The 27,702-nt window shown below is 53.5% G+C and overlaps 1 protein-coding gene and 1 long non-coding RNA gene across 14 annotated transcripts in view; one reads left to right on the forward strand and one right to left on the reverse strand.

The window, feature by feature from the left end:
* Nucleotides 1–61: 61 nt before the first annotated feature.
* On the forward strand, nucleotides 62–26,407 carry DCAKD (dephospho-CoA kinase domain containing). 12 transcript variants are annotated; one of them, XR_014821065.1, is made up of 7 exons: nucleotides 6,734–6,820; nucleotides 7,130–7,174; nucleotides 17,833–18,051; nucleotides 18,406–18,609; nucleotides 18,747–19,124; nucleotides 22,321–22,408; nucleotides 25,256–26,407. XR_014821065.1 is itself a non-coding variant. In XM_084984222.1 (6 exons), exons 3-6 carry the CDS (start codon nucleotides 17,940–17,942, stop codon nucleotides 25,545–25,547), a joined length of 696 nt encoding a protein of 231 aa, XP_084840348.1. In that variant the 5' UTR covers nucleotides 6,734–6,820; nucleotides 7,130–7,174; nucleotides 17,833–17,939; the 3' UTR covers nucleotides 25,548–26,407. The 12 variants fall into 12 exon arrangements, 7 of the variants coding, with proteins under 7 accessions (XP_003131375.1, XP_005668784.1, XP_084840348.1 ...); XR_014821064.1 differs by lacking the exons at nucleotides 6,734–6,820; nucleotides 7,130–7,174 and adding an exon at nucleotides 62–265; XR_014821067.1 differs by lacking the exons at nucleotides 6,734–6,820; nucleotides 7,130–7,174 and adding an exon at nucleotides 62–265 and having other exon boundaries at nucleotides 17,939–18,051.
* Nucleotides 23,119–27,702, reverse strand: part of LOC146398086 (uncharacterized) — a 66,216-nt gene continuing 61,632 nt past the window's right edge. Inside the window, exon 5 of one of the 2 annotated variants that reach the window (XR_014821068.1) lies at nucleotides 23,119–26,731. This is a non-coding gene — a long non-coding RNA (uncharacterized LOC146398086). The remainder of the gene's footprint in view (nucleotides 26,732–27,702) is intronic. The other variant, XR_014821069.1, reaches the window with a different exon arrangement.

Below are 27,702 nucleotides of genomic sequence, written 5' to 3' on the forward strand. Positions count from 1 at the left end.
TACCCAGAAATTAAGAGGGGCGGCTGTCCTGGGTGTGGGACCAGCACTACCCGGAAGTCCTGGGAATTCGGCCGCGCCTGAGGAAAGACCAGCCCAAGCTTAGCTAGGCCCGCGCTCCGCCACCCCGGCGGCCGCGTGGCATGCTGGGAAGTGTAGTTTGATGCAACTTAAGGGTTTCAGACGTTGACCTCAGCCTGCCCTTGCTAGTGCTTGGGCCGCAGGTGAGCTGCTCTTGGCTGCAGTTAAGGACCGTTACCATTCCGGGGTAAGTAAGAGGGCCTGGGTGTGACCCACTGAGACCCCGCGTGGAGCCTTCCTCGAGAGATATTACAGCAAGAAGCCAAGTTGGCTCCTGCCGCCTTTCCTTACCCGGGATTCTGTACGGCCCCTGGTCGGTAGTAGCTTAAGGCCTCATGAGAAGCTCTGGATTGTGATGTGCAGAACACTGACCCTGAGCAAGGACATCTGACTTCTCTGTCAGGCCTCGCCGCCTCTTGGCCTGCAGGCACAGGTCTCCACGAAGCTCTTCCGCACACATTCCTTTCATTCTCCGCAGCAACCCTCCACATTCACTGTGGTAAGGCTTTTAGCACAGCTCATGTAATCCTGTTAACAAATCTAGAATGTGGGCGCTATTTCTGTTTTTCAGACAAGAGATGTGGCCCAGGTTGGTTGGTAAATTGCACAGTCACATAGCTAATAAGTGGCAAAGCCAGTATACAGATCTGGATCTGTCTGCCCTTCGGCCCTCTGAATTCTTTACCACCACGAAATCCCCGTCGTCTGATACATCTACCCAAGGAAATGTTATAAGAAAAGGGGGAAAAAAAAAAAAAAAGAAATGTTATAAGAAGGAAATTTTGACATCTTAATCTATTTTTACCCTTGACTGAATGCACCAATCCCTTGGGTCTCACCCCTGTGATTGAGTAATGGCACCTGAGTCTGTTTCTTTGGGGGGAAAGGGGGATTCCTGTGGCATGTTGAAGTTCCTGGGCCTAGGATCGAACCCCAACCCCAGCACTGACCAGAGCCTCCACAGTGACAATGCCGGATTATAAACCCACTGAGCCACCAGGGAACTCCTCACACCTGAATCTTAAGGCAGAGCCCAAAGTCAAGGTTCCCATTCCTGGAGTTCCCGTCGTGGCGCAGTGGTTAACGAATCCGACTAGGAACCATGAGGTTGTGGGTTCGGTCCCTGCCCTTGCTCAGTGGGTTAAGGATCCGGCGTTGCCGTGAGCTGTGGTGTAGGTCGCAGACGCGGCTCGGATCCCGCGTTGCTGTGGCTGTGTGGTGTAGGCTGGTGGCTACAGCTCCTATTGGACCCCTAGCCTGGGAACCTCCATATGCTGCCGGAGCGGCCCAAGAAATAGCAAAAAGACAGAAAAGAAAAAAAAAAAGGTTCCCATTCCTAGAGATTTCCCATTCAGGTTGGGTTGTGGGAGGTGGTGAGGGAAAGACAAGTTCTTATCATCAGAGAGCTCCAGTGGCCAAAAAGGGAAATGATCTTTGCCTTTGGGAAATTCTCAGCGTGGGAAGAGGAGTAGAGAGGGAAGAAATAGTTCCCCTCTGACTCAGGGAAACAAAACAAATAAAACAGCTAAATATAGTCAACTCTTGGTTTTAACATCAGTGGCAAGAACTGAAATAAATATGATCCAAAGCAGCAGAAAACCTCCAATCATTTATATTTGACGTTGGAAGGCACAGACACCCACTCAGGCTGAGAATTGTTACCCACACTCATCTTTCTGGGGTCAGGACTGCTGTCAGCACAATGCCTTAAATGCAGTACAGACAAAAGGAGATCAGAGATAATAATAAAGACTTGCATGTGCTAGATGGATTTAACTTTTTTTTTTTTTTTTTTTTTTTGGCTGCACCTGAGGCATGTAGAAGTTCCCTGGGCTAGGGATCAAACCCCTGCTACAGCAAGGACCAGAGTCGCTGCAGTGACAACAACACTGGATACTTAACCCGCTGTGCTACAAGAGAACTCCTGGATTTAACTTTTCTAATCATTTCACCTGTTGTAGCTCATGAGGGAGACTTGAAGAAAGTCATGTCTGCAAAAAAAAAAAAAAAAAAATCACAGTGATACCTAAGTTGTGGACCTTAGACTGGAACCCACCTCTGTCTGGTATTCTGATTCCCAGCCCTGTATTTTCTTTTCTCACAGATTCACAGAGGTTGAACAAAGGCTAATGAAACATGATTGATGAAGGGTGATTATAGAGGATGATGGTGCTGGTGTATGTGGACTTGACATTCTTGCAGGTCAAAGCTTAAGTCAGATACTCTGCATTGAATTTTACTGCAAACTGAGCAGGTTTTGCTGAGTGGAGAGCCTTTCGAGGAAGTACCAGTCTAAAGTTCTAGAATACAAGTTAGAATCTTCACTTAGATTTTGTAGGATCCATGATTTCTCTAATAAAATTTAAATTTGGTGGAGTTCCTGTTGTGGCTCGGCAGATTAAGAACTTGGCGTGGCTCGGATCCTGCGTTGCTGTAGCTGTGGTGTAAGCTCGCAGCTGTAGGTCTGATTGGACCCCCTAGCCTGAGAACTTCCATATGCCACAGGTGCAGCCCTAAAAAGCAAAAAAGGAAGGAAGGAAGAAAAGAAGAAAGAAAGAAAAGAAAACGGACTTTTTTCTCTTTTTTTTTTTTTTTGCGGTGGCCCAGCTGGGATCAGATCCCAGCTGCAGTCTCAACCTACGCCGCAGCTGCGGTAACGCTGGGTCCTTAACCACTGTGCTGGAGCCAGGGAACAAGCCTGCATCCCAGTGCTCCCAAGACGTTGCCAGTGCTGATCCCATTGTGCCACCGTGGGAACTCTGAGAAAGCAGACTTTAAATTGGAGGCCACTTGAGCCCTGATTTCCCCATTATCATCTCTGGGGGCCCCATAGACCTGCTCCTGAGCTGGCATTACAGTTACGGTTTTACTTTTGTTTGCCTGGTTATCCAATTGGCAACGGTTTTCACTCACAAGACCGTGTGTTCTGGAGTTCTCTTGTGCTGCAGAGGGTTAAGGATCCAGCACTATCACTGCTGTGCCTTGGGTTGCTGCTGTGGTACAGATTTGATCCCTGGCCTGGGAACTTCCACATGCTGAGGGTGTGGCCAAAAGAATAAAAGAGCACCTGCATTCTCTGAGGGCAGAGAACAGGTTGAGTTTTCCTCGCCTCTCTAGCTTTTGGGCCAGCACACTGTAGACCCCCGATTAATATTTGTTGGATTATTTAATGTATGAATGAATAGATGAGTGAATAGTGAGAAAGAAGGAACGAGGCCCTCCAGGCATGGAGACATTACAAACAAGGGGCAGAGGCAGGAAAACATAGTACAGCAACCACTCATGTTCGTGAGGTGCTTGATTTATTTGTATGGTGCACAAAATGCACTAACACACTATCTGGTTTGATCCCTACCATCCCTTGTCTGGTTTGACCCTGCGCAATGCGCAAGGCTGGCGCTATTCCTGTTTTACAATGAGAAAACATGAAGCTCAATGATTTGTCTAAAGTGTCATGGCTACCTAGTGTGAGTTTGGACTTGACCCTGGTGTTTTAGCACAAAGTCTGTGCAGTAACTGAATTGCCTTCCCCCTTTGCCTTTCCCCAGGGGAACATGTGGCAAGACACATGTCTGGAGGGATGGTCAGGGGCTACGTCACAGAAGGCCTTCAGTTTCAGGCTTATCCTCAGAGTTTGGACTTTATCTCCCAGCTGGGAAGTTTTTTTCTCTTAAGCTGTTTAATAAAGGATAAATATTAATGATATTTATGAGGTATGGTATAAATTTAATTGCGTATTAATATTTATTTAAAATAAACATATGGAAAGTAAGTTTAATCTTAAGAACCAAGAGTCAAAGACCCAGGAGTCAAAGGAGTCATCTGTGTTGGACTCAGAGGGTTGTTCACCAAACACAACTTGAAGCAGCCCTGTAGTCCAGGCATCCTGCTGGATGCTAAGGACACAGGGGTGACTGAGATGCAGGTCATTGTCAGGATGAAGTGAGATTGTGAAAGCAGCCAGAGCCAGCTCAAAGCTTCCTACGGCCATCCCGAATAACGGAGGATATGTGATTGAGCTGAAAAAGCCCTCGATGGCATCACCTCAAAACTGCACAGGTGGAGCTTCAGTACAGAGGAGGTTCCTGGGGCGAAGCCCCTGCAGCAGCCCTTTGGCCTTGCCTCTGGGATCATCCCAGAGCAAAGATGCAAATGCTATTGGCAGATTGGACCACAAGGATGCCTGCTTAGGAAACAGAGCCCCTGCTTGTACATCAAGAGTTCACAGGGAGTTCCCGTCGTGGCGCAGTGGTTAACGAATCCGACTAGGAACCATGAGGTTGCGGGTTCGGTCCCTGCCCTTGCTCAGTGGGTTAACGATCCGGCATTGCCGTGAGCTGTGGTGTAGGTTGCAGACGCGGCTCGGATCCCGCGTTGCTGTGGCTCTGGCGTAGGCCGGTGGCTACAGCTCCGATTTGACCCCTAGCCTGGGAACCTCCATATGCCGCGGGAGCGGCCCAAGGAATAGCAACAACAACAACAAAAAAAAAAGACAAAAAGACAAAAGACAAAAAAAAAAAAAAAAAGAGCTCACAGTACTGTAAGGCAGAATCTGGGGAAAAGCAGGATCATCTTTTTTTTTCCCCCCTGGGCCACACTCACAGCAAATGGAACTTCCCAGGCTAGGGGTCAAATCCATGGCTGCCGATCTATGCCACAGCCATAGCAATGCTGGACTGGAGCCATGTCTGCGACCTAAACCAGAGTTTGCAGCAATGCCAGATCCTCAACCCACTGAGCAAGGCAGGGATCAAACCCAGATCCTCATGGTTCCTAGTCGGATTCATTACCGCTGAGCCACAACGGGAACTCCTAAGCAGGATCATCTTGCAGGGGTTTCCTAACAGTATCCCGCAGGAAGAGCTTGATAACTTGGAGGAGGGACAGGCATCTTCCTATTTCTTTCACTGCCATGGCCAGTATGGGTATCCCTCTGATGTGTCAGGAGTAAGAAAAAGGATGGGAGTTCCCGTCGCGGCTCAGTGGTTAATGAGTCTGACTAGGAACCATGAGGTTGCGGGTTCGATCCCTGGCCTCGCTCGGTGGGTTAAGGATCCGATGTTGCCGTGAGCTGTGGTGTAGGGTGCAGACGCAGCTCGGATCCCGAGTTGCTGTGGCTGTGGCGTAGGCCGGCAGCTACAGCTCTGATTAGACCCCTGGCCTGGGAACCTCCATATGCCATGCGAGTGGCTCTAGAAATGGCAAAAAGACAAAAAAAAAAAAAAAAAAAAAAAAAAAAGTAAGAAAAAGGTTGAGAATCACAAAGCTAGGTTATCTGGAAGTTGTTTGATCCAGGAGGGGGACTGGGCTGTTAGATCTGGCTCTATGGAATAAGAATTAGAGTTGTTTTTTATGACCCCATGAATTAGAATTAGGAGAGATATTACCTAAGGAAAAACTTTCTAACTGCCAGGACTGGACTTTGAAGGCAGCATGAAGTTGTCTGGAAAGACAATGAGCTCCCCGACACTGGACATGACCGAGTGGAGGTAGCAGAGATGATGTGGAAGCGAGTCAAACACTAGACAGATGTTTGGACCAAATGGCCCCTTTGATCATGAGATGCAATCCTATTTATTGGGTGATGTTAGCCAGTGCTGCTGACATCAAGAAGAAAGTTTTCAGGGGCTGGACTGATCAGAGAAAGATGTTGGTTACTTCATGTTTCACTGTGTTGGATCCCTACTATGCTGGGCAGAAGGGATACTAGTGGTAAAGACAGACAAGATTCCTACCTTAAAGGAAGCGGAAAGCAGAGATACAGTTTAGGGACAGGGAAAGGAGGCAGGGTAGGAGTTAATTAAGGACCACCTACTGTATGTGAAGCATTATTAGATGCTTTTATGTCTTTCGAATTCTTCAACAAGCAGCACAGTACCGGCTATCTGCACTTTGATAGAGGAGACAAGGTGAGAAGCTAAGTGACTTGCTAGGCTTCTATGGACAGAATGAGCTCTGCAGCCAGATTATGTTGTAAGAGAGGGCAAATGGATTAGCTTTTTTTTTTTTAGGGCCGCACCTGCAGCGTATGGACGTTCCCAGGCTAGTGGTTGAATCAGAGCTGTAGCTGCCAGCCTACTCCACAGCCACAGCAACACCAGATCCGAGCCGAATCTGCGACCTATACCACAGTTCATGGCAAGGCGGGATCTTTAACCCACTGAGTAAGGAAGGCCAGGGATCTAACCTGCATCCTCATGGTTCCTAGTCAGATTCCTTTCTGCTGAGCCAGGAGGGGAACTCCTGGATTAACCTTTAAATGTGAGTTTCCTTTTGTGTAAAATGGGGGTGGTGAGGGTATCTACCTCAAGGCCTATGAAGATTCAATGAGATAATGCCTTCAGAGTGTTCTTAGGACCTGGCAAGCAGAAGGTGCATAGTAGACTACCATGGCTATGGTTACCATTGCCAGGGGCTGCACAGTTAGTGATGGCCAGCCCTGAATTTGAGGCTGGGACTCTAGGGGTTCCCCCACCGACGCCGCGGCGCGGGAAGGCTTTGGCCCTGAGGGTGGGGTGATCCTGCAGTCTCCACCTGCCCTGCGCTCTGGGGCTGCGCGCTTTCCCCGCCCTCCTCTGTCCCGGCCCCGCCCACCCCTTCCTCGGCCCCGCCCCCTTCCGCTGCCCGGACGTCCGGTCCGCGTACGCGCGCTCCCGAGGCCCCGCCTGCGTCCGGGAGCCACTAAGTAAACGCCTCTGAGATTGGGCGAGAGACTGCGGCCCAGGCGGGTCAGAGGCCCCGGGTACGTAGCGCGCCGCACCGGCAAGTGGGAGCTGCCGGGCCCCGGGGGTTGGGGCGGTCGGGGCGGTGGCTCCCAGGGCTGCTTTGTTCTCTCTGGCGTTCGGGCCACCCCCGTCCAGAGGGCTGTCCACCCCGGAGGCACTGGCGCACCAATCAGCTACGTGATAGAACGTACGGTACGCGCCTTTCTTTTGGGCCTTGGTTGCAATTTATTGCGCTCGTAGCAACCTCTGGCTCAAACGCTTTTACAGACAGGGCTCATTACCTAGACAGCAACCCTACTCAGTAAGGTGTTTTCCCTGTTCTGCAGCTGTGGAAGCCTAGAAAGATTTGCAACTAGAAAGCGGCGGAAATTGTGAGTTCAAACCCAGGCTCAGTCCAAAGCTACTGCACTTTAGATCTTTGTGGTCAGACCTCAGTTTGATTTTTGAATCCAGCCTCTGCCACTTGCAGTTGTGTGACTTTGGGTACATTTTCGGCTCTGCTTATATGAAAATAGTGGCATGAAGTTCCTACTTATATTTTGATAAAAGAGGACAGCCCGACTGCTTGCTTCCAAAACGGAGTTTATGAAGTTTTCAAAGATTTTTCTTTCTCTCTTAGTTATGGGGAAATTATCATTCGAATGAACTTTAACCTTAAGTCCTAATTTTCAAACTGAGGAAATGGAAGCCTTTGAATTTGGTTTCTTTTCTTTTCTTTTTTTTTTTTTTTTTCTTTGTCTTTTTAGGGCCGCACCTGCGGCATATGGAAGTTCCCAGGCTAGGGGTCAAATCAGAGTTGCAACTGCCGGCCTCCGGGACAGGCATAGCAACACAGGATCTGAGCTGCATCTGCGACCTACACCACAGCTCAGGCAAACCAGGTCTTTAACCCACAGAGCGAGGCCAGGGATTGAACCTGTGTCCTCAGGGATACTAGTCAGATTCATTTCCACTGAGCCATGATAGGAACTGCAGTACCTGTTACTGCTTTTTTTTTTTTCTTTTTAAACTCCTGAATATAGTGTTCTTTAGGGGCCAGGGGTGCAGATTTTGCCTAAATAAATCAGATGTATTTGGCAGGATGTGGACAGACCCGGTGACTCGACAAAAGGCTAGAGATCTGGCTGATGATTGGAAGTGGACAGGCCGGTTGGGGTAGTTTTTCTTTAGTAGAGCCCTAAATTCCCATCAGATCCACTTCTGTCTCTTGAATAAGGTCTAAATCTGCCCCTCCTTGGAACTTGTTTAAAAGGTTCAGAACCTCACTTGGTGCTCGTGCCTTTAGGGCTGAAGGCAGGCAGGCAAGCAGTAGTAATGAGCTTAGCTTTGTTTTGAAAACCATTGTCTTGCACATTTTTAGATTTTTTAAATTTTTCTCTGAAAGTTTCAATAGTTGCAAAGGATATGATTTCTGGTTAATAGAAAATATTGACATTTAAAAAATAAAACTGTTACGTAAGACACTTAAATCTGCAGTGGAATCTAAATACAAAAGTGGAAGTTCCCATTGTCTCGTCTCAGTGGAAATGAATCTAGCATCCATGAGGACGCAGGTTCGATCCCTGACCTTCCTCAGTTGGTTAAGGATCCATCGTTGCCACGAGCTGTGGTGTAGGTCACAGACTCAGCTTGGATCCCATGTTGCTGTGGCTGTGGTGTAGGCCAGTGGCTACAGCTCTGATTCCACCCCTAGCCTGGGAACCTCCACATGCCTTGGGTGGGGCCCTCAAAAAACAAAAAAACCCAAAAAAACTAAACACAGTAGTGACTTGATTTTCCTCATTCTTTGAAAAGAATACATGAACCAGTGATTTCCCCCCCCCCCCCCCAGGGATTCACCCTCAGCATATGGAGGTTCCCAGCCTAGGGGTCAAATTGGAGCTACAGCTGCTGGCCTACGCCACAGCCACAGCAATGTAGGATCGGAGCCACATCGGTGACCTACACCACAGCTCATGGCAATGCTGGATCCTTAACCCACTGAGCGAGGCCAGAGTTCGAACCTGTATCTCATGAATACTAGTTGGATTATCACTGAGCCATGAAGGGAACTTCTTGTTTTGTTTTGGCTACACTTGTGGCATATGGAAGTTCCCCAGCCAGGGATCGAACCTGAGCTGCCCCACATTTGTGCCCCGTGCCGCAGCCGCAGCACCGCTGGATCATTAACATGCTGCATCCACACGGGAGCTTCCAAACCAGTTTTTATTTAACAGTTGAAATTTTACATTGTTCCTTTTTCAACTTTGAACTTTTTTTTTTTTTTTTTTTTTTAAATGAGTCATATGGAGGTTCCCAGGCTAGGGGTCAGATTGGAGCTGCAACTCCTGGTCTACACCACAGCCACAGCCGTGTAGGATCTGAACCATGTCTGCAACCTACACCACAGCTCATGGCAAGGCCTGATCCTTAACCCAGGGATCAAACCTATGTCCTCATGGATGGTCCGCTGAGCCACAACGGGAACTCCGGCGAAATTTACTCCTTTTAAGCTGTGTCTTTGCATCCTTTGGAAAATCTGCCTGCATTCCTCAGGGGCTCTGGTTCCCCAGTGTGAGGACCACCTCAAACTACTGTGGGTAAACACCTAACTTATTGGAGTTCCGTCGTGGCTCAGCAGTTAACGAACTCAACTAGCATCCATGAGGACTCGGGTTTGATCCCTGGCCTTGCTCAGTGAGTTAAGGATCTGGAGTTGCCATGAGCTATGGTGTAGGTCAGCAGCGACAGCTCTGATTCCACCCCTAGCCTGGGAACCTCTATTTGCTGCGAGTGCGACCCTAAAAAGACAAAAAAAAAAAAAAAAAAAAAAAAAGTGGAACACTATGGAGCATAGAGTGGGAAATGGGGGTGGGGGCGTTATTTGATATATTCAGGCCAGTCTCTGTTAGCAAGTCAGTTGGTCAGAGAAGGAGGTGAGCCGAGCAGCCCTCTGGGGGAAGAGACCTCTATGCGGAGGGAGGGAGCAGTGTGTCCACAGCCCGAGGTGGGGGCGAGGTCAGGGAGCTCAGGCCCGGTCATGGAGCAGCAAGGTGGCCACTGTGGCTCGGAGGTCTCATTCCAGGGGGAGAACGGTAGGAGATGCCTGGAGAGGATAGAGCCTGTGACCCTGATGACTGGGAAAAAAAAAGGCCCAACCTAAAAGTTCAGAATGATGTTTTCTTTGGCAGACAAAGCTGAGGACTTAAGCCCTGGACACCACCTTCTCATAGCTCTGAGCGACTGCTCCCAAGAGGTTAGGGAGGAGCCCGGGTATATAGGAGTTTCTGCAACAAAGACCCGGTAGTTGGGCCACTGTGCTGGCTTGATGGCTGCAGCATCCTTTGTGTACTAATGTGGCAGGTGACACTTTTCCTTCACGCCAGTCATGAGGCCCTGTAGGGCTCTGTAAGGACTTGGCTCGAACTCTGAGATGAAGCTCTTGGAGGGTTTTGGCAGAGGGTTGACATAATAGGATTTAGCATCACCTGGCTGCCAGGTTACAGACAGTTATATATAATCCCATGTTATATGCAAGGAAATAGAAGCCCCCAGCATGGAATTAAATTGCCTGAGGCCCCCCAGCTCGTTAAGGGACAAAGCTGCATTCCTAGCCCAGGCCCCTGTGACTTCCAAGCCCCTGAGATTTGGCACCCTGGGATCCTCTCTCGGCTTAAACGCCAGCATCGCAGTCCAGTCCAAACCACCTTGCCCAGCCATAAAAGCTCCCTGGGGTAATGGTCTCTGCCTTGGAGAGAACTCTGGAAGAATGACCTGCTCCCTCCCTTCCCTGGGTGTTGGCGGAGGGAGGGAGAGGGAGGCTGGCCGCCAACATCTTCTGGGAGGGCTCCCTCCCCATCACTGTCACCGGCAGCCACCCCCAGGGGGAGGTGGTAACTTAACAGGCCCAGCTGATGAAGAGAACTTGGACTCAGGTTTACATAGCAGCCTCTCACCAATAATGAAAGACCAGGCATGGGGAATCCATCGATAAAAATAGCACTTATTAGGTAACAGGAACAATATATTTTTGCAACCACTGGTTCTGTAAGAAAATAATTGGGTCCCAAGGCAGGAAACCACTAGTTTTCATGAATGATTATATTGATCATGGGAGCGAAATGGATCCATCCCCTCTGGAAAGGAATTCAAAGGAGAAGCATGTGGCTGGTCAGGCCTGCCCACGGTGAGATCCTGGGCAGCTGCGAAAGAGGAGGGAAGGAGCTGGAAACTAAGGAGGGAGCGGCCTCTGGCCCCGTCGGCAGGTGGGGGCTGTTGATTGGGAGATGCCAAGCAAGAGAACTGGATTCCAAGCTAAGCCCTGGAGGTCTCCTGGGGAGGAAAGTGTGTCCATTCACAAAGCAGTTCCTTAACCTGCCAAACCTGGGATTTACTAGCAGCGAGCAGTGTGTTCTTTTTTTTTTTTTTTTTTTTTTTTTTGCTTTTTAGGCATATGGAGGTTCCCAGGCTAGCCTAGGCCACTGCCACAGCAATGCAGGATCCAAGCTGCGTCTGCCACCACAGCTCACCGCAATGCCAGATCCCTGACCTGCTGAGCAAGGCTGGGAATGGAACCCGCAGCCTCATGGTTCTAGTCAGATTCGTTTCTGATGCGCCACAGTGGGGATTCCCAAGAGAGCAGCGTGTTCCATTGGGAGAAGGAGCAGCCTGGGAGCCTCCCCTTTGGCACCCCATGTATTTCCCCTTCCCGTTCCTGCTCTTGGAATCATTCATTCTGTGCCCAGTCATCAGTCTGTCAGAACTAAAAGAGAACGTTGGTTGAGGGCTCCGTGTGTGCTGAGTACTGTTCTGAGCGCTTTTCTCATTTACTCTTGACAGCAGCCCAGAGTGGGTGCCTTGGGGAGTTCCCGTTGTGGCTCAGTGGTTAACAAATCCAACTAGGAACCATGAGGTTGCGGGTTTGATCCCTGGCCTTGCTCAGTGGGTTAAGGATCCAACATTGCCATGAGCTGTAGTGTAGGTTGCAGACGCGACTCAGATCTGATGTTGCTGCAGCAAGTGCAGCCCTAAAAAGCAAAAAAAACACAGTAGGTGACTTTAGCTCCATTTCACAGAAACTAAGTCAAAGAAGAAATAGCTCACCTGGTAATTGACAGAGACTCGACACCAGGCTAGATGTTGGACACCAAAGAGTGCACACTGGATGCATGGAATTTACTTTATCACATAGTCACGCAAAAGTACTGAGCACCACGGGTACCAGGGAAGGAGAGGAAGTGGTGAGCGAGGTCAGGGGCCTGATTTGGGTTGGGGGGTGGATGAAGCTTCTGAGAGAGGTGACCTGCACTGTCGCTGCTTTCAGGTCCTCATTCAGAGAGACCTCCCTGGTCTCTCATTTAAAGTAACCACCCCCGTCGATCTTGATACCCGCCCCCAATCAGCAGCGCCTCACTTGCTGTGAGCTTTTGGTTGCATATCCCCCTCCCTCACCCCTGCCCCCCTGCGTTGAGTGTAAGCTTCGTGGGGGCAGGAGCAGTGGACGAGGAGTGATGGAGGGGTTGACGGCAAGAGGGTCACATAGGACCCAGAGGCCTCTGTGAGGGGCTAGGAGGAGGAGGAATACAGCAAAGGTTTTAAACGGGAGTGACTTGAGCTGATGGTGACTTTAAGCCACGACCCTGGCTGCCTTGGGACTGGAGGGTCAGGCAGGGACTGGAGGGTCAGGCCGCAAGGCCACCGCAGCCGTCTGGACCCAGGGTGCTGGTGGCTGGGGTTAGCAGGCCGGCCCATGGAGTTAGAACTCCAGACAGCGTGGGGACAGTGGGGCTCCTTGTCTGGAGGCCCATGAAGCAGTCCCCTCTCGTTTTTCCCTAGGAAGGCCTGCCAGAGAGGCCACGGGAGACCCTTCTTTCCAGTATATTTTCTGTCTCTTCTCTGGGCTTTGGGGGCCCAGGAAGTAAAAACCAAATGGCATTCGGGAGAGCCTCCGTGAGTGAGGCCCACCGTTAATGGAGCACAACAGGGCCTGTTCCCTGGTGGTCTCGTGGTTAGGACTTTCTAGCGCTTTCATCGCTGCCGGCCCGGTTCATTCCCTGGTCTGGGAACTGAAATCCCACATCAAGCTGCTGCTCGCTGAGGCCAAAAAAAAAAAAAGATGAATGGAGCACAGCAGAATTCCATCTTCACCAGACAGGGCTGCAGGCCCCCCTGTCTGACTCCAGTCCTTACTCTGTCTACACCCTACTGCCTCTCCCTTGACCTGGAGAATGAGGGCTGAGGGAGGGTCGGGTGTGGCTCCCCCTGGGATGGAGTCCCACCTTGGCCAACCCCCTCCAGACCCGGGATGCAGCTTCCATCAGCTTCTCTGCGTTGCTCTGGAACCTGGCGGTGTCCTTACCTCTCCAGCCAAGCCAGCTCCTGGAACAGCTTTCCGTGCTGAGGAGGAAGAGTCCCGGCCCGCAGAGGTCCTGTCATTCTTTGGTTACTGTGGGAAGAGGGCCGCGCAGAAGGAAGCAGCAGTGGGACTCAGCCTCCCCCAGGGCTGGATGTCCGGCCCCTCGTCACAGACGTGGAGACTGAGGCTCACCAGGCCTGGTGTTGGCCGCTCAGCTGTTTCTAAGCACTGCCCGCCCCGGGCCAGGCTGCTGAGAAGGCTTCCTGCAGTCACACAGCTAGGCCTGTGGCAGAATACAGAGACGGGGACTCGGGCCTCTCGGCTTCCAGTCCACGACTTTCCCTTTCAGCCACGGAGCTGGTGCCTGGCTGGCTGGGACATGAGGTCCCGCCCTAGATTCAGACTCAGGGGGCTGGAGTGGAGCCTGGGTTTCTGCATCTTTTCGAAAGTTTCACAGGGGATTCAGATCAGAGCCAGGTTTAGCAGTTACCGCGAGGTCCCCACTGCCTCCGTGTAAATGGCAGGAGGATGAGGGGGAAAACCGGAGCGGATTCCAGAAGATGATGATTTTTGAACCAGACCAGGAAGAGGGTTCTGAACACGGGATATCAAAGACGTTACTTCTCCAGTTACTTCTCTGGGGATCGGAGCTATGGGCCCGGTCTGGGTGGGACTTTGAGGCAGCTTGAAACCTGAAAGCTTCTGTACCTCTTTGCTGAACCTTGGGGGGCCGGGGGGCTCTTAGTCAGTGCAGCTCCTGGGCAGATCCACCCTGCCCCCTCCCCAGGCCCAGGGTGATACCACGTGACTGCGTGACTGCTCTCCTTCACCTGCCAGTGCTTTGTTACTGTCTCCAAATTTTCCTGAGGGGCCAGACCTGTGTTTTCCTTTGGTTGCTCAAGAGGTCTCAGCCCTGAGCTGCAGAGCCCAGGGGAGCTCAGTCAGCAGTTAGGTCAGGAGTGAACTATGGGGGCGCAGGGTGCTTGTCAGATGGGAACAGCTGATATTTGTCCAGCCCCTTTCAGCCAGGGGCCCACAGCCTCCTTAGGCAGGTGCTTCTCTGTCCCCATGGCCTTCTTGGCAGAGGCCAAGCAGCTGTTAGTCTGTTTCTAGATGGTCGTCCAGGGCCCCCGAGAAGGGAAGCTGCTCATGAGGCTCTCAGTCCCCTGAGCCTGGGGCAGAGCCGAGCCTGGAATTTACATCTGGGCCCCGGTTACTGTTCCTAAGACCCAGCCCTCTATTCTGCAGAGGAAAAACACCAGTGTGATCAGCAAGAAGGAATTTTTCCCTTGGTCTCGCATTGATTGGCCTGCAGAAAAGGACACCATGCTTGCTTAGTCATACTTAATCTACATGTAAATGAATTTTCCATTCCCCGAGTACAGGAAGGCAGGGGTCTAGACTGGGAGTTGGGGCCCTGAATTCCACCCAGGCTATGCTAATAACCGGCCCTGGGCAAGTCTCTTCCTCTCTGGTCCTCCATCCTTAACACCATAAAGGAAGAATTAGAGTCCATCCCAGGCCCTGTTACACAGCAGAGCTGCCCAGATCCTGCCCCGCAGAGATCTGATTCAGGGGGTCTCGAGAGGGGTCCCAGGCCTGTGTACCGGCAGGAGTTAAAAGTCTGCCTGCCTGCAAGGTTTTCCAGGCCCCTTTACCCAACTTGGCAAACTTGGGTGACCAGGTGACACGGGCTGTCTTTGATGGATGAGAGGTCAGGGCCCTGAGGAGAACCAGCCGTCGCCCCTTCCCTCAGCTGCGGCCTGTCCTCAAGCCCCACGCCCAGGCCTCCAGGTGGGACTTCAGCCGAAGAGGAGATTCAGTGCTTTACAGATAGCAGGACAGAGTTGGGATTAAAACACGCTCGTGCTGGGTATTCCATTTCAAAACTTCAGCTGAGTGGATGATTTTTTTTTTTTTTTTTTTTTTTTTTTTTTTGGTCATTTTAGGGCCTCACCCATGGCATATAGTGGTTCCCAGGCTAGGGGTTGAATCAGAGCTACAGATGCTGGCCTACGCCACAGCCACAGCAGTGCCAGATCTGAGCCATGTCTGTGACCCATGGCTCATGGCAATGCCAGATCCTCAACCCATTGAGCAAGGCCAGGGATCGAACCTGTGTCCTCATGGATGCTAGTCTGATTTGTTTCCACTGAGCCGCAATGGGAACTCCAGGATTTTTTTTTTTTTTTTTTTTTTCCACAGCTGAACCCTATCCTGAACTTCTCTTTTTGTAAGCTGGAGGGAGACCAACCTGGGGGCAACCCAGGTCTCAGGGAGATTGAGAAGAAGGGCTTCGTAAATAGTTGAATAATGTGGTTCGATCTCTCCATTTGGATGATGATTCTGGTGGATGTTTTCCTCTCTCCGCCCCTGGCTTCCCTGGGTGAGAATGAGCCTGGGAGATTTAACTTCTAGATTGGTGTCCTCGCTGCCCCAAGCCACCTCCTCAGCCCACATCGGAGCGGCTGCCTCCCCTGTCATTTGGTGTGTCCTCAAGAGAGGCAGACTCCTTTCAGTATAAGTGCAAGGAAGTAATTAGGACAGTAAATCTGCTGTTTAACCAAAAAAAAAAAAAAAAAAGTCCTATGACAGATTTTAAGGTCCTGGAGAAGTGATTTCACACTGAAGGAGGGGGGGGAGAGACCTGGCCTTCGATTTAATTTCTCCCAACTTGGGAACAAAGGCTAAGACGCGGTGATCATGTTTACGCCTGAAAATGCGGCACGACTTCAAGTCTACTGTGAGGAGTTCCCATCCTGGCTCAGTGGAAACGAATCTGACTAGCGTCCACGAGGATGCAGCTTCAATCCCTGGCCTCGACGAGTGGGTTAAGGATCCGGCGTGGCCCTGAGCTGTGGTGTGGCTTGCAGACCCGGCTCGCATCCTGCATTGCTGTGGCTGTGGCGTAGGCCAGCAGCTGTAGCTCCAATTAGACCCCTAGCCTGGGAACCTCCATATGCCGCAGGTGTGGCCCTAAAAAGGCTAAAAAAAAAATAAAGTCTGTTGTGAGACAGTCTGAGGTTGTGGGAGTGGCGACGCAACTTCACGGCAGTCTTTCTCTCCGAGCCTCACGGCTTGACAGTAACCCCCACCATCCAGCCTACACCAGCCCCCTCACTTCCTTTCCTGGGCATTTGTCATGTCAGGAGCAGTGTGCCAAGGGCCGCAGATACTCTTTCCATTCAGTCTGCACGACAGCCTCCGGGGGCAGCTTCTGTCATGCCTATTTTACCCCATTTTACGGATGAGAAAACCGAACTTCAGGAGTTCCTGTCGTGGCGCATCGGAAACAAATCTGACTAGGAACCATAAGGTCGAGGGTTTGATCCCTGGCCTTGCTCAGTAGGTTAAGGATCCATCATTGCCATGAGCTGTGGTGGCAGATGTGGCTCGGATCCTGCATTGCTGTGGCTGTGGTTTAGGTCGGCAGCTGTAGCTCCAACTGGACCCCTAGCCTGGGAACCTCCATATGCCGCGAGTGCAGCCCTAAAAAAAAAAAAACGAAAAAAGAAAATAGTTTCAGAGAGGGAAGTGACTTGCCCTGGGTTGCACAGCATGTGAGTGGAAATACTGGATTTGGAGAGGTCTGTGCTCCTTGCCTCTGCTGTCCTGCTCAGCCCAGGAGCCACAAATCACCACACCAGGCTCAAGCCTGCCTTCCTTTCCTGGCTCTTTCTTGGCACAGTCTGTACGTCTCTGAACCCGAGGCTTAGTAGCCACGCAGCCACTGCCTGTCACTGAGCTCCCCACCTGTGCCGCTTCTTTGAGGAGGAGGAGGGGCTATTCATCAGTTTGGACCAGCTCCCCAGCCATCCCAGCCCTGGTGCTCGTGAGCCGCAGTGTCCCAGACTAGAAGGTGGGGCTGCAGGTGTTGTGTGGGCGTCTGGAAAGTGTCCCGGGTTCACTGCAGGGGGCCAGGTGTCCCTTCCTGAGGGGAGTTTGCCTGCATAGGGTACTGCCGCCTCCACAAAGCCCTCCACTCAGCGGCGCCCGACCTTGTTCTGCCTGCTCGGCATTTTGGTTGCTAAATTTACACAGTGTTAGTTTGCCTTCTTCATGAGTGGGTTTTTTTGTTGGTTGGCTTTTTCCCTCTCTTTTTTGGCTGCACCCACAGCATTTGGAAGCTCCCAGGCTAGGGATCAAATCCGGGGCACATCTGTGGCTTAAGCAACAGCTGCAGCAACACCGGATTCTAACCCGCTGTGCTGGGCCCGGAATCGAACCAATGCCTCCACAGAGATAAGCTGGATCATTAACCCACTGTGCCACACTGGGAACTGCTTTCATGAGTGTTTTTAAAAGAATAGTAGGAGTTTCTGTCATGGCGCAGTGTCAGGAACCATGAGATTTCGGGTTCGATCCCTAGCCTTGCTCAGTGGGTTAAAGATCTGGCATTGCCGCGAGCTGGGGTGTTGGTCGTAGGTGCGGCTCAGATCCCGTGTTGCTGTGGCTGTGGTGCAGGCTGGCGGCTCTAACTCCAATTGGACCCCTAGCCTGAGAACCTCCATATGCCACGGGAGTGGCCCTAAAAAAAAATAAAGAACACTAGAGGCCTTTCCTGAAAGAGTTTTCTGTCTCGGGTGGAGCCTGAGCTCCCCAAGGCTGTGTCTCCTCCTCTGTCTTTGCCTCCCTCTCCGCCCCGCCCCCCGGCCAGTTTGGCCCCACACTGACCAGGCCTGCTCTGTCCGACAGGCCAGTCCTTCTGCCCCTGCTGTGGTGGAGCATCACAGCCAGGCGAGCCTGGCCTCCAGTGGCTCCTGGCTCCTGCCTCTTAGCCTGGCTCCCTCTTTCCCGGAAGGATGTTCCTGGTGGGCCTGACAGGGGGCATTGCCTCCGGCAAGAGCTCGGTTCTCCAAGTGCTCCAGCAGCTGGGTTGTGCGGTGATTGACGTGGACGTCATTGCCCGGCATGGTGAGTGGGGGGCGCGGGTCGTGCACAGCAGCTCCCTGGTGCTTCCGTTCTTCCGTTGGGCTTCACCTTTTTATAAGGCCTTTCAAGGCCTCAGAGGAGGGGAGGGCTTTCCGTCAGCCCCGGGCTGGTCTCGGGTTCCTGCCCCTGCTGCCCCCCCTTCCTTCCCCCTGCAAACAACACTGGGAATTCCATGCACCCTGCCCTCCACGGCTGCTTTCCCGCCCCTCCTGGTGATTTTGCTCCAAACGAAGGAAGCACCCATGGGTTCCCGCATCATTGTGCCTGTAGTCACTCAGAGTCCCCGGGCCGGCCTGGAGGCTCCAGAGAGTGACCCGGCTCCTCCTTATGCCACAGTCGTCCAGCCAGGGTACCCCGCCCACCGGCGCATCGTGGAGGCCTTCGGCACTGAGGTCTTGCTGGAGAACGGAGACATCGATCGCAAGGCCCTGGGGGACCTGATCTTTAACCAGCCTGACCGGCGGCACCTGCTCAACGCCATCACCCACCCGGAGATCTGCAGGGAAATGACGAAGGAGACCTTCAAGTACTTCCTCCGGGGTGAGGCCTGGGGCCTGCGGCCCGGGCGGGGTGGGGCAAAGCCCAGGGCCCCGGGCCCTGCTCTGCAGAAAGGTTGGCCGGGGAGGTGATCCTGCAGGCTGTTGAGTTTACCCTATTCCCTGGCATCCCGCATGCAGCCCTGCACTGGCCCGAGAGAGTGATGGCCCTCGCCACTTAAGGAGGCCGACAAGTTCATGAGAAGGGACGCTTGAGACTTTTGAGCCATGAACCTCAGGAAGCTGCTTTTTCCAGTGGGGGGCGGGGGTGTGATAACATCTGATGAATAATGGAGTCAGAGGCCTGAGCTGAAGTCCTGGCCCTCGCAGTTTCTAAAGGCTGCGTAACTGAGCCGGCCAGCCCCTCCGCCTGTTTCCTCGTCTGCATCCAGAGGTTAACGATGCCAAGCTCGGGAAGCTCTCAGGGCGACTAAGCGTCCGGGCCCATGATGTCCATCACCACTCGAACATAGACCACAGCCAGAGGCAGCTTCGGTGCTGGTTGAGACGCCTGGAGAAGTAAGGGGAGAGGTGGGGACCCTCCAGGCGGGCTGGGCAGGGGGGCAGGCTTCCGAGTGGACGATAATCCTTCGGGGTTGGGCCTCGGCAGAGAGAGTCAGCCTGGCGTGTGCAGGGACCGCCAAGTGCGGTGCCTGCCTGGAAGGAAGGGGAGAGTGTTTGAAAAGCACAGGCCTGTGGCCGGTGGGCAAGAACCTTCTCCCGCAGCTATGGGTGGCCTTTCCCAAGCCACGTGCCACAGTCCACGTGCAGCTCTTCAGGGTGGCGTTGGGCCAGGGGGGTCTGATCCTCATTGTCCAGGAGGGGGTCAAATCACCAGGAGCAGTGGGAGGACAGGGACTTGGGATCAGGCAAGAGGTGGCCCAGGGCCCCCACAGAGCTGCCTGACAGCCTCTGGGACATGGATCCTCCAGGACAGGCTCTGAGTTGAAGGCTGCTTGTCTGTCAGGCACTGAGGCTGAGATTTCGCTTCCTGGAGGGCAGGGGAAGCCTTCTTGCTTTTCTCTGGCCTTGGGTGCTATGATTATGGCCAAATTCTCTTACGCGTCAAGTTCTTACAGACAGAGTGGGGACCTTCCCTCCACCCCGTGGCCCTCTGGCCAGTACCTCCCCCGGAAGGGAAGGGATGGCCTGACAGATATGCTTGATGTTGAAAAGCCCTTCCCTGCCCCACCCCCGTCTGAGCAGGCAGGAGCTGGCCGCCAGCGTCCTCCCCCTGCTCAGACGGGGGTCCTCCCAGATAGACCAGCTTTGCTCCCCATCTCTGTCCCTTTGCTACAGGCCTCCCTCCCCCTCAAGGGGAGTCTCTCGTCTCGCTGCCTTTGTCCTGCCTCTTCTGTCTGTGCCGGGACCCCTCCTGTCCCCTCCACCCCCGCCCCCAGGAGCGAGGCCTTCTGCCTTTTATTCCTGCCCTTTTGCATTTTCTCCCAGGCCAGGCGCGAGTACATCTGCCAGGCTTTGGGGCGGCAGCGGCTCGCCCCTTCTGAAATTAAGCCTCGGATAATGTCACCCGCTCCAAAGTTCTCCCACTGTGTCATCCACCCAGCCTCCCCTCTCCCCAACCACCGCCTCTTAAATAAAAGCCAGAGAGCTCTTTTCAGCTCGATAAGGTGAAAAATGGGGACGACAGCTGTGGCTTCCACAGTCCCAGTTTTCCCCTGATGAGTCTAACAAATACAACTGTCAGAGTTGGTATAATCAAACGTCAGATAAGATCACCAGCTGTTGGGAGGTCTCCGCGTAGGCAGACGGATGTCTTAATAGAGTCAGGATGGTTTGCAGAGCTTATCAAGCAGGAGGGATGTGACAGCTGAATAGCCCTTTGCCAGCGAACCAAAGAGCTGGCCGCCAGTTCCCGAGAGGGGCCCAGAAGAAAGGACAGTGACGGGAGAGGAAGGCCTGGGAGCGGAGCAGAAGGGGGAGATAAGAGGCCCGGAGAGGGCCCGGTCTCGGCCGCTCTTCTGGGCCGGAGAGGAGCGGGGAGCCAGCGCTGCCCCTGCCCGCTCCAGGGCCCCGCGGCGGCGGCGGCGATCGCAGCCGTCGTCTGTGGAGCATTGCATGAGGATCGGGCGAGGGTGCCGCAGGGTTTACGTGCACTCGCTCATGTGCTCCTTACCTGCGAAGCAGGTAATCGTCTCACTCATTTACACGGGTGAGTTTGTTCAGGGGCCCAAAGTCACATGGTGGGACAGTGGGGGCTACAAACCAGGGCACGGCAGCAGAGCCCACTCCCTTAACTCCTGGGTCCAAGGGAAGGCGTCTCTTGGGCTTCCTGGGCCGCAGGTCCTGGGGAACAGGAAACCCAGCAGCTTGAGTTGTCACCACGTTCCCTGTACCACCTGGAGTGCCCGTTTCCTGGTGGCACCCTGGGGACTCATGTGATGTATGTTTGCCCCTGTGGTGGGAAGGGTCTGCCTGGGACATCCTCCAAGCCAGGCGGGAGGCTCTGGGCAAAAGCCAGTGCCCACGCCGGCCTCTCACTGCTCCTGGGCCTCTCCCAGCCTGCTTACGCATACACAGGGGTCACTGGTGTAAAGAGAACTCGGAGCCCAAGGCGTTCCTGGGCGAGTCACCCGGGAACATGCCCGCTTACAGTAGGTTATGGTGCTGCCCTTGACCTGCCCTGGCTTGTGGTGGGAGTGCCTTTACCCCGTTGCAGTTAGTTATATAGTGTTAGTCCTGATCACCCACCACTCCCAGACCAGAACCTGCAGTCCCTGGCTGGAGGTCTGCCTCTGATGCCAAAAAAGCAGCCTCTTTCCTTCTGGGGCCACTGCTGCCAAAGCCCCCATAGGACTTTGTCCTGGAGAGTCAGAGAAAGGACAGACACAGGACTCCCGCAGGGAGCGAGGCCTGGAACTGGCTCTGGGGGAGAACCTGTCATCCACCTCTCCCCCACTCTGCCCTCCACTCCTGTTTGAGCAAAGGTGGATGAGTAGGGCAGAAAGGGCCCAGGGACTCCTGGAAACTCTGTCCAGTCTCCTGCAGTTCTGGCCGTGTCATTTCCCTTTCAGGAATAACAACCCTTTGGGTTCAAGATCAAGTGAACTCAACCCTTTATGACCGGCCCAACCACCTTGTCAGCCTCCCTCTGCTCGAGGCCTCTGCTTCAGCCAAAGCTGTTTACATTCCCTCCACCTGCTCATTTTCAGGTGTCAGAAGTCCCCCCCCCCCCAAAAAAAGGAGTTCCTGTCGTGGCTCAGTGGTTAACAAATCCGACCAGGAACCATGAGGTTGCGGGTTCGATCCCCAGCCTCGATCAGTTGGTTAAGGATCCGGTGTTGCCGTGAGCTGTGGGTGTAGGTTGCAGATGTGGCTCGGGTCTGGCGTTGCTGTGGCTGTGGCATAGGCCAGCAGCTACAGCTCCGATTCTACCCCTAGCCTGGGAACCTCCATATGCTGTGGGTGCAGCCCTAGAAAAGGACAAAGAAAAAAAAGTCCTGCCGGCTTTTCAAGGCCAGTACAAATGCTGTCCCTTCTATAAGGTCTTCTTGGATCATCCGCCCCAAAATGACTTCTCGTGCCATTGGAACAGGCTAGCAATCAGGTTATGCCTCTCCTTGAAAGGTCTCCCCCTCTGCTGGGGAGCTCTTGATGGTCGGGGACCGTGGCTTCGACTCTTCTCACACCATACGGAGCACACAGTCCTGTGTGTGCTTGCAGAATTGAACTTGTGAGTTTTCTGGCTTCTCCCCAGGATACCGCTATGTGATTCTGGATGTCCCGCTGCTGTTTGAGACCAAGAAGCTGCTCAAGTACATGAAGCACACGGTGGTGGTGTACTGGTGAGTGTGTGGCATGGCTTGGCCTCTCCAAGGCTGGAAAGGAGGGCCCCCGGCTAAAGCATGTACCTGCAAAATGGCCTGCTGCCCTTTGCCCTCAGGGTGGTCAGGAGGTCTAGTGGTTTGGGCAGCAGTGGTTTGTGCCCAGAGCCTCTAGAAAATGACCTCTGAGCCTGTCCCAAGTATGCCCTGGGGCATTGCAGCAGATGTGGGAAGCAATGGCCACCTGGCCTCTCTAATGCTTGGGAAGGGCTCCCCCTGCTGGCTCTTGGAGGCACTTCAGCCCGGCTGCCTGGCCCTGCCAGGGCTGCCATGTTCTTATCCACTGGTTCCCTTTTCCCTCCTGCAGCACTTCTCAGTTTTCCAAACAGCTCCCCAGCTTCACCCAGTTCACCTCTCAACATGAGGTAGTAAGGACCAGAGTCGATACCTCTGAGCTATGCAAGAACAAACTCAAGGAGGGACTTAAAGAATTTGTCTGGGGTCACCCACTGGCAATACCTATGAACAGAAAGTTGGAGGTTCCGTCGAGGTGCAGCAGAAACGAATCCAACTAGGAACCATGAGATTGTGGGTTCCATCCCCGGCCTCGCTCAGTGGGTTAAAGATCCCATTGGCCTGTGTCTCCCGGTGTAAACCTGCAACCTCTCTGGGTTCTTTGTTCCCTGTTTGTGAAAGACTGTCTGCCGCCAAGCAGACTCCATGGAGACAGATTGTTCTTTGCTTTGGAGTTTTAATACAATTGAAACTTTGTGTCAAGGGATCCAAAAGAAAGAAAGAAAGAAAGAGAATCTTAGGGAGTTCCCACTGTGATTCATAGGTAACAAACCTAACTAGTATCCATGAGGATGCGGGTTTGATCCCTGGCCCCACTCAGTGGGTTAAGGATCTGTGAGCTGTGATATAGGTTGCAGATGTGGCTTGGATCCTGCGTGGCTGTGGCTGTGGTGTAGGCCGGCCGGTGCAGCTCCGATTAGACCCCTAGCCTGGGAACCTCCATGTGCTGCAGGTGCAGCCCTTTGAAAAAAAAGAAAAGAAAAGAAAGAGAGTCTTAGAGTGTAGGTAAGAAAACAGAATGGGCTGGTTGCAGCTGCAGTCAGCAGGTGGCTCACGGCCACCCCCCGCCGCCGCCTCCCTCCTCCCGTGCCTTTCTTCACGGTGGATCTGTTTACTAAGAGCAGAGAGAGCGGTGGCTCCTGGCATGTAAGTGGGGCTGTGGAGATTCTGCCTGCCCCCCCGGAGATCCTCCAGCACCACCCACCAGCCAGAGGAGCCTTTACCAGAGTCCCGGTGCCATACATGCCCCACTTTTCCCATAGATGCTTGTACAGCTTGCACGAGAGATGCCTAGGAGATGCATGAGTGATTATTTGATTTTCATAAAAGGGATCTACGCTTTACAAGAATATGGACTCCTCATGGCAAACTCCCCCTGGTGTATTTGGAATAATGAAGGATTTACCAAAGTGATTATACCAAAGTGTGATTATTTGCTTTTGAGGAACTTGCCAGTGGTGAGATGCATGTTTGGGCAAAAGTCCCCTTACCATAAACAACATCAGTTAACATACGGGACTATCCTTGAGCTCCAGGAAGGGCTCTCAGTTCTGCCTTCATATCCCAGGAGGCCCCCCCTGGTCTCAGCCGCACCTTCTGAAGGACATGCGCCCCCTGGTGGCCCCAAGCCATCTCCAGATTTTCCCGGCCTCAGATTTGCAGTATCCCCAACTAAGGTTGAATATGGTCCTTGTTCTCGGCCAGGCAGGGATGGGCCCCCTGACCTTGACAGCACATTGTTCCCCTAACAAAGGAAATCAGAAGTCCTGTCTACTTCGCAAGGCAACTGCCATCCTTCTCCAAGCTCTTCCCTAATCAGCCAGCCAGAAATGACTCTACAGCATCCACTTCTGAATGGCATTGGGACTGGCTGGTGTTCAGGTGATTCTGTCCTCGGAAGGTCTGACTTCACATCCCAGGGGCCTCTCGAGTCTGCCACCAGTAGGAGGGGACTAAACTCTAGTGATCAAAGCCTCCCATCTTATAACGGAAAGTTCAGGCCTGGTGGCAAAGCAGAGAGACCCCAGATGGCAGAAGACAGCTGCTGCAGCCCTGTCCCCCTTGTCCCCATTGAGGGCCTCAGGTAGTCAGAGAGCTACAGGGGTGTCAGAGATGACCCCATTCCAGAAGACAGCTGGGCAGTCCCTGTGTAGCCCAAAGCAGGACGGGGTTTGCCGAGGGAGGTTCCGGGTGGTAACATCAGTGTAGGCGAGAGGGATTCTTTGAATTCCCTTTGCAGTTGGGAGACTGGGTGTTGCCTGGCACATTCTGCTTAGTTCTGTCCCAAGCACTGAGGTGGGGGAGGGGGCCCAGTTCTCAAGTCCTTTCTCATACTGGAAGCACCTTGGGGTGAGCCCGTCCCGTTTCATCTGTGGCATCAGGCCCAGTGGCCACCATCTGAGCACAGTCCCTTTGCTCTGAACGTGCAGGGCTGGGTGTGGGGAGCTATGGAGAGGGCTCTGTTTTTGAGGTGACAGCCCAGGCCCCCAGGGGAACTGCAGGAAGTGTTTCGTTTGCAAGCACAGGCTTTCCGTAAAGGTCACCCATTCAGGGATGAAGAATGTAGTTGATTCCAGGTGATCAAATCCTCCCACCTTAAAACTGGAGCATTTCGGGGGCTTCCCGTGTGGCTTCCAACAAAGCTGGGGATCTCGGGGCTCTTAGGTAGCCCACGGTGCTGCTAGGGTCTTTACAAAGAGTGGGGTGAGGTGGGGGGGGTGCTGAGCTTCCAGTGCGGGTGGGAGGGAGGCCAGGGCCTGCAGTGCCTGAGTAGCCCTTCTGCCCCGTCCTTAGTGACCGGGACACGCAGCTGGCCCGGCTGATGCAGCGGAACAACCTGAAGCAGGAAGATGCAGAGGCCCGGATCAAGGCCCAGCTGCCCCTGGAGGACAAGGCCCGCATGGCCCGTCACGTTCTCGACAACTCGGGCGAGTGGAGTGTCACCAAACGCCAGGTGGTCCTCCTGCACGCCGAGCTGGAGCGCTCCCTGGAGTACCTGCCGCTGAGGCTGGGGGTCCTCGCGGGGCTGGCCGGCATTGTCAGCCTCCTCTACCTGCTCACGCACTACCTCCTGGCTTCCCTCTAGCTGGACTCTCAGGGCGGGAAGTTCCTCAGAGGCTGGAACCCGGAACGAATGCGGCCTGTGCTCTCCCATCCCCGCAGTACGTACACTCTGAATCCGGACCGAGCCCTGCCCGGGGCCGACCCTTGCTTGGAGGGAGAGAAACAGCCCTCTGTCAGCAGCTACACCTTCCCACCTTCCCCAGGCCCCTCCTTCCAGGAGCAGGCACAGAACCGTGTCCATGAGGGGCCGTGAAAGCAACACCAGGAGACCCGGGCGGCTTCTCTGGGTGGGGAGAGGAGCACCTGTGCGTAAAGCGGGCGGTTCCCTGGGCCTGCGCCTCTCCGAGCACGTGGCCCATCATGGCCAAGGCCCCCTTCGTGGACCAAGCACCGCCCCCTTCAGACAGGATCCTCCCAGAGGTCGAAGCCTGTGACCAGGAGGCGAACAGTAAGGGTTCCCTCGTGGGCAGAGGCCAGGCCTCCTCCGGGATCACCCCGTCCCACCCGGGCATTTCCCCCGCGCCCCGCTCACCGCCTCCCACTGCGTTCCTCCCGCTCCTTGCACTCCTCGCCAGAGTCCATCCGCACCTGCACTTTCACCTTGCTGCTCCCCCATCTGGAAAACCTTTTATTTCCCTGCAACTGGCTGACTTCCAGCTCGGGCGCCCTCTGAAGCCCCAGGCTGGGTCAGGTGCTCTGGGAGACACCCCCCCCCCAACGTTACGCCTGGATCCCCAGTATCGTAATCAGCCCCAAGCTGGTTGTCTTCTCCTCCTAGACTGGAAGCCCTTTGAGGGCAGGGGCTGTGTCTTACTCATCTCTGTGTTCCTGGTGCAGAGCCCGACCCGCCATTGGTGCTGAATAAAGCGTGTTGATCCGAAATGCCCTGGGCTGCGGTTGTTCCCCTAGCACCGTGACTGACGGAGGTTCCCAGATTTGGCTGATGCCATTTGGAGTTACCCTTGGCCTTCTCCCACTCTCAGGCCTGGGCCCAGGAAGTACAGTTACTCTCATGACTTCTGGGGCCCTGAGAGGATTCCAGCCAGGTCCAGACGTAATAAGCAAGGGGTGGGTGGAGGTGCTGGGCGGCCGTCACATCCAGGTCCTCCGTCTTCCTTCCTCAACCCAATTAGACCAGTGGAGACATGAGCTTCCCCTTGCCAGAGCCGGCAGACCTGCTGATGTGTTGATCCTGTGGCCTGCAGCCTATTAAGGCCAGAAATGAGTGTGACAAATGGGACTGCTGTAGCGGCCATATTTAGTGCCCCCTTTCCCAGAGCTGTTCATACTTCAGAGACCAGCTCATTAACTCACTGCAAACCCAGAAGGGGCAAAGGCTGGCCAAGGAGGTGGCGGGCTGCAGAGGAGGGGCCGGGGCAGGATGGGGATGGCAGAAGGCAGATGCTTCTCGAGTTTGAGACCTGGCAAGAGGGAGCAAGGAGAGGTGCCTTGCTCGTCTAGTCATTGAGAAGATGGCTCCGTGAAGGCCTGTGACACTCTGGACACTGTGCTGGGTGGGTGACACTCTGAGGTCATATGGCATTGATTATGCTGATTCCAGAGCCAGAGAGATGAACTGATTCAGGTCAGAGCTTCAGAGCTCTGCCCACTGTGCCTCTGAGCCACCCAGGGAAGAGCCGACCTGGGATCTCTCCGGCTGGCTGGGCTCTGTCTCCTACTCCTGTGACCTCTTGGCTTCAGTTTCTTCTGTCAAACAGGCTTCATGAGGAGTTCTCGTTGTGGCTCAGTGGGTTAAGAACCCAGCTAGTACCTATGAGGATGTGGGTTCAATCCCTGGCTTCGCTCAGTGGGTAAAGCATCCAGCATTGCCACAAGCTGCGGCATAGGTTGCAGATGCAGCTGGGCTCCAATGTTGCTGTGGCTGCGGCATAGACCAGCAGCTATAGCTCTGATTCAACTCCTAGCCTGGAAACGTCCATATGCCACAAGTGCGACTCTAAAAAAGACGATAAAATAGGCTTAATGATGCTTATGTCAAAGAACCAAATAAATGGAGGGCAGTGAAAACCATTTGCAAACTGTAAAGTTCCAAAGAGTTATGTTCTTCCCTGACCCAGTCTACTGAGTTTGATGCGGGAATGTCAGAGGACTACCATAGCAGATGCAGAGAAAAGGCCATCCTGTCCCCTCCCTTGCCCTGGTCCCTCTGCGGCTCC

This window comes from Sus scrofa, chromosome 12 (assembly GCF_054392235.1).
Source record: "Sus scrofa isolate SSC_HxYL_T2T_F1_AM1 chromosome 12, Sscrofa_HxYL_maternal_Yorkshire_Landrace_v2.0, whole genome shotgun sequence".
Classification (NCBI taxonomy): Eukaryota; Metazoa; Chordata; class Mammalia; order Artiodactyla; family Suidae; genus Sus; species Sus scrofa.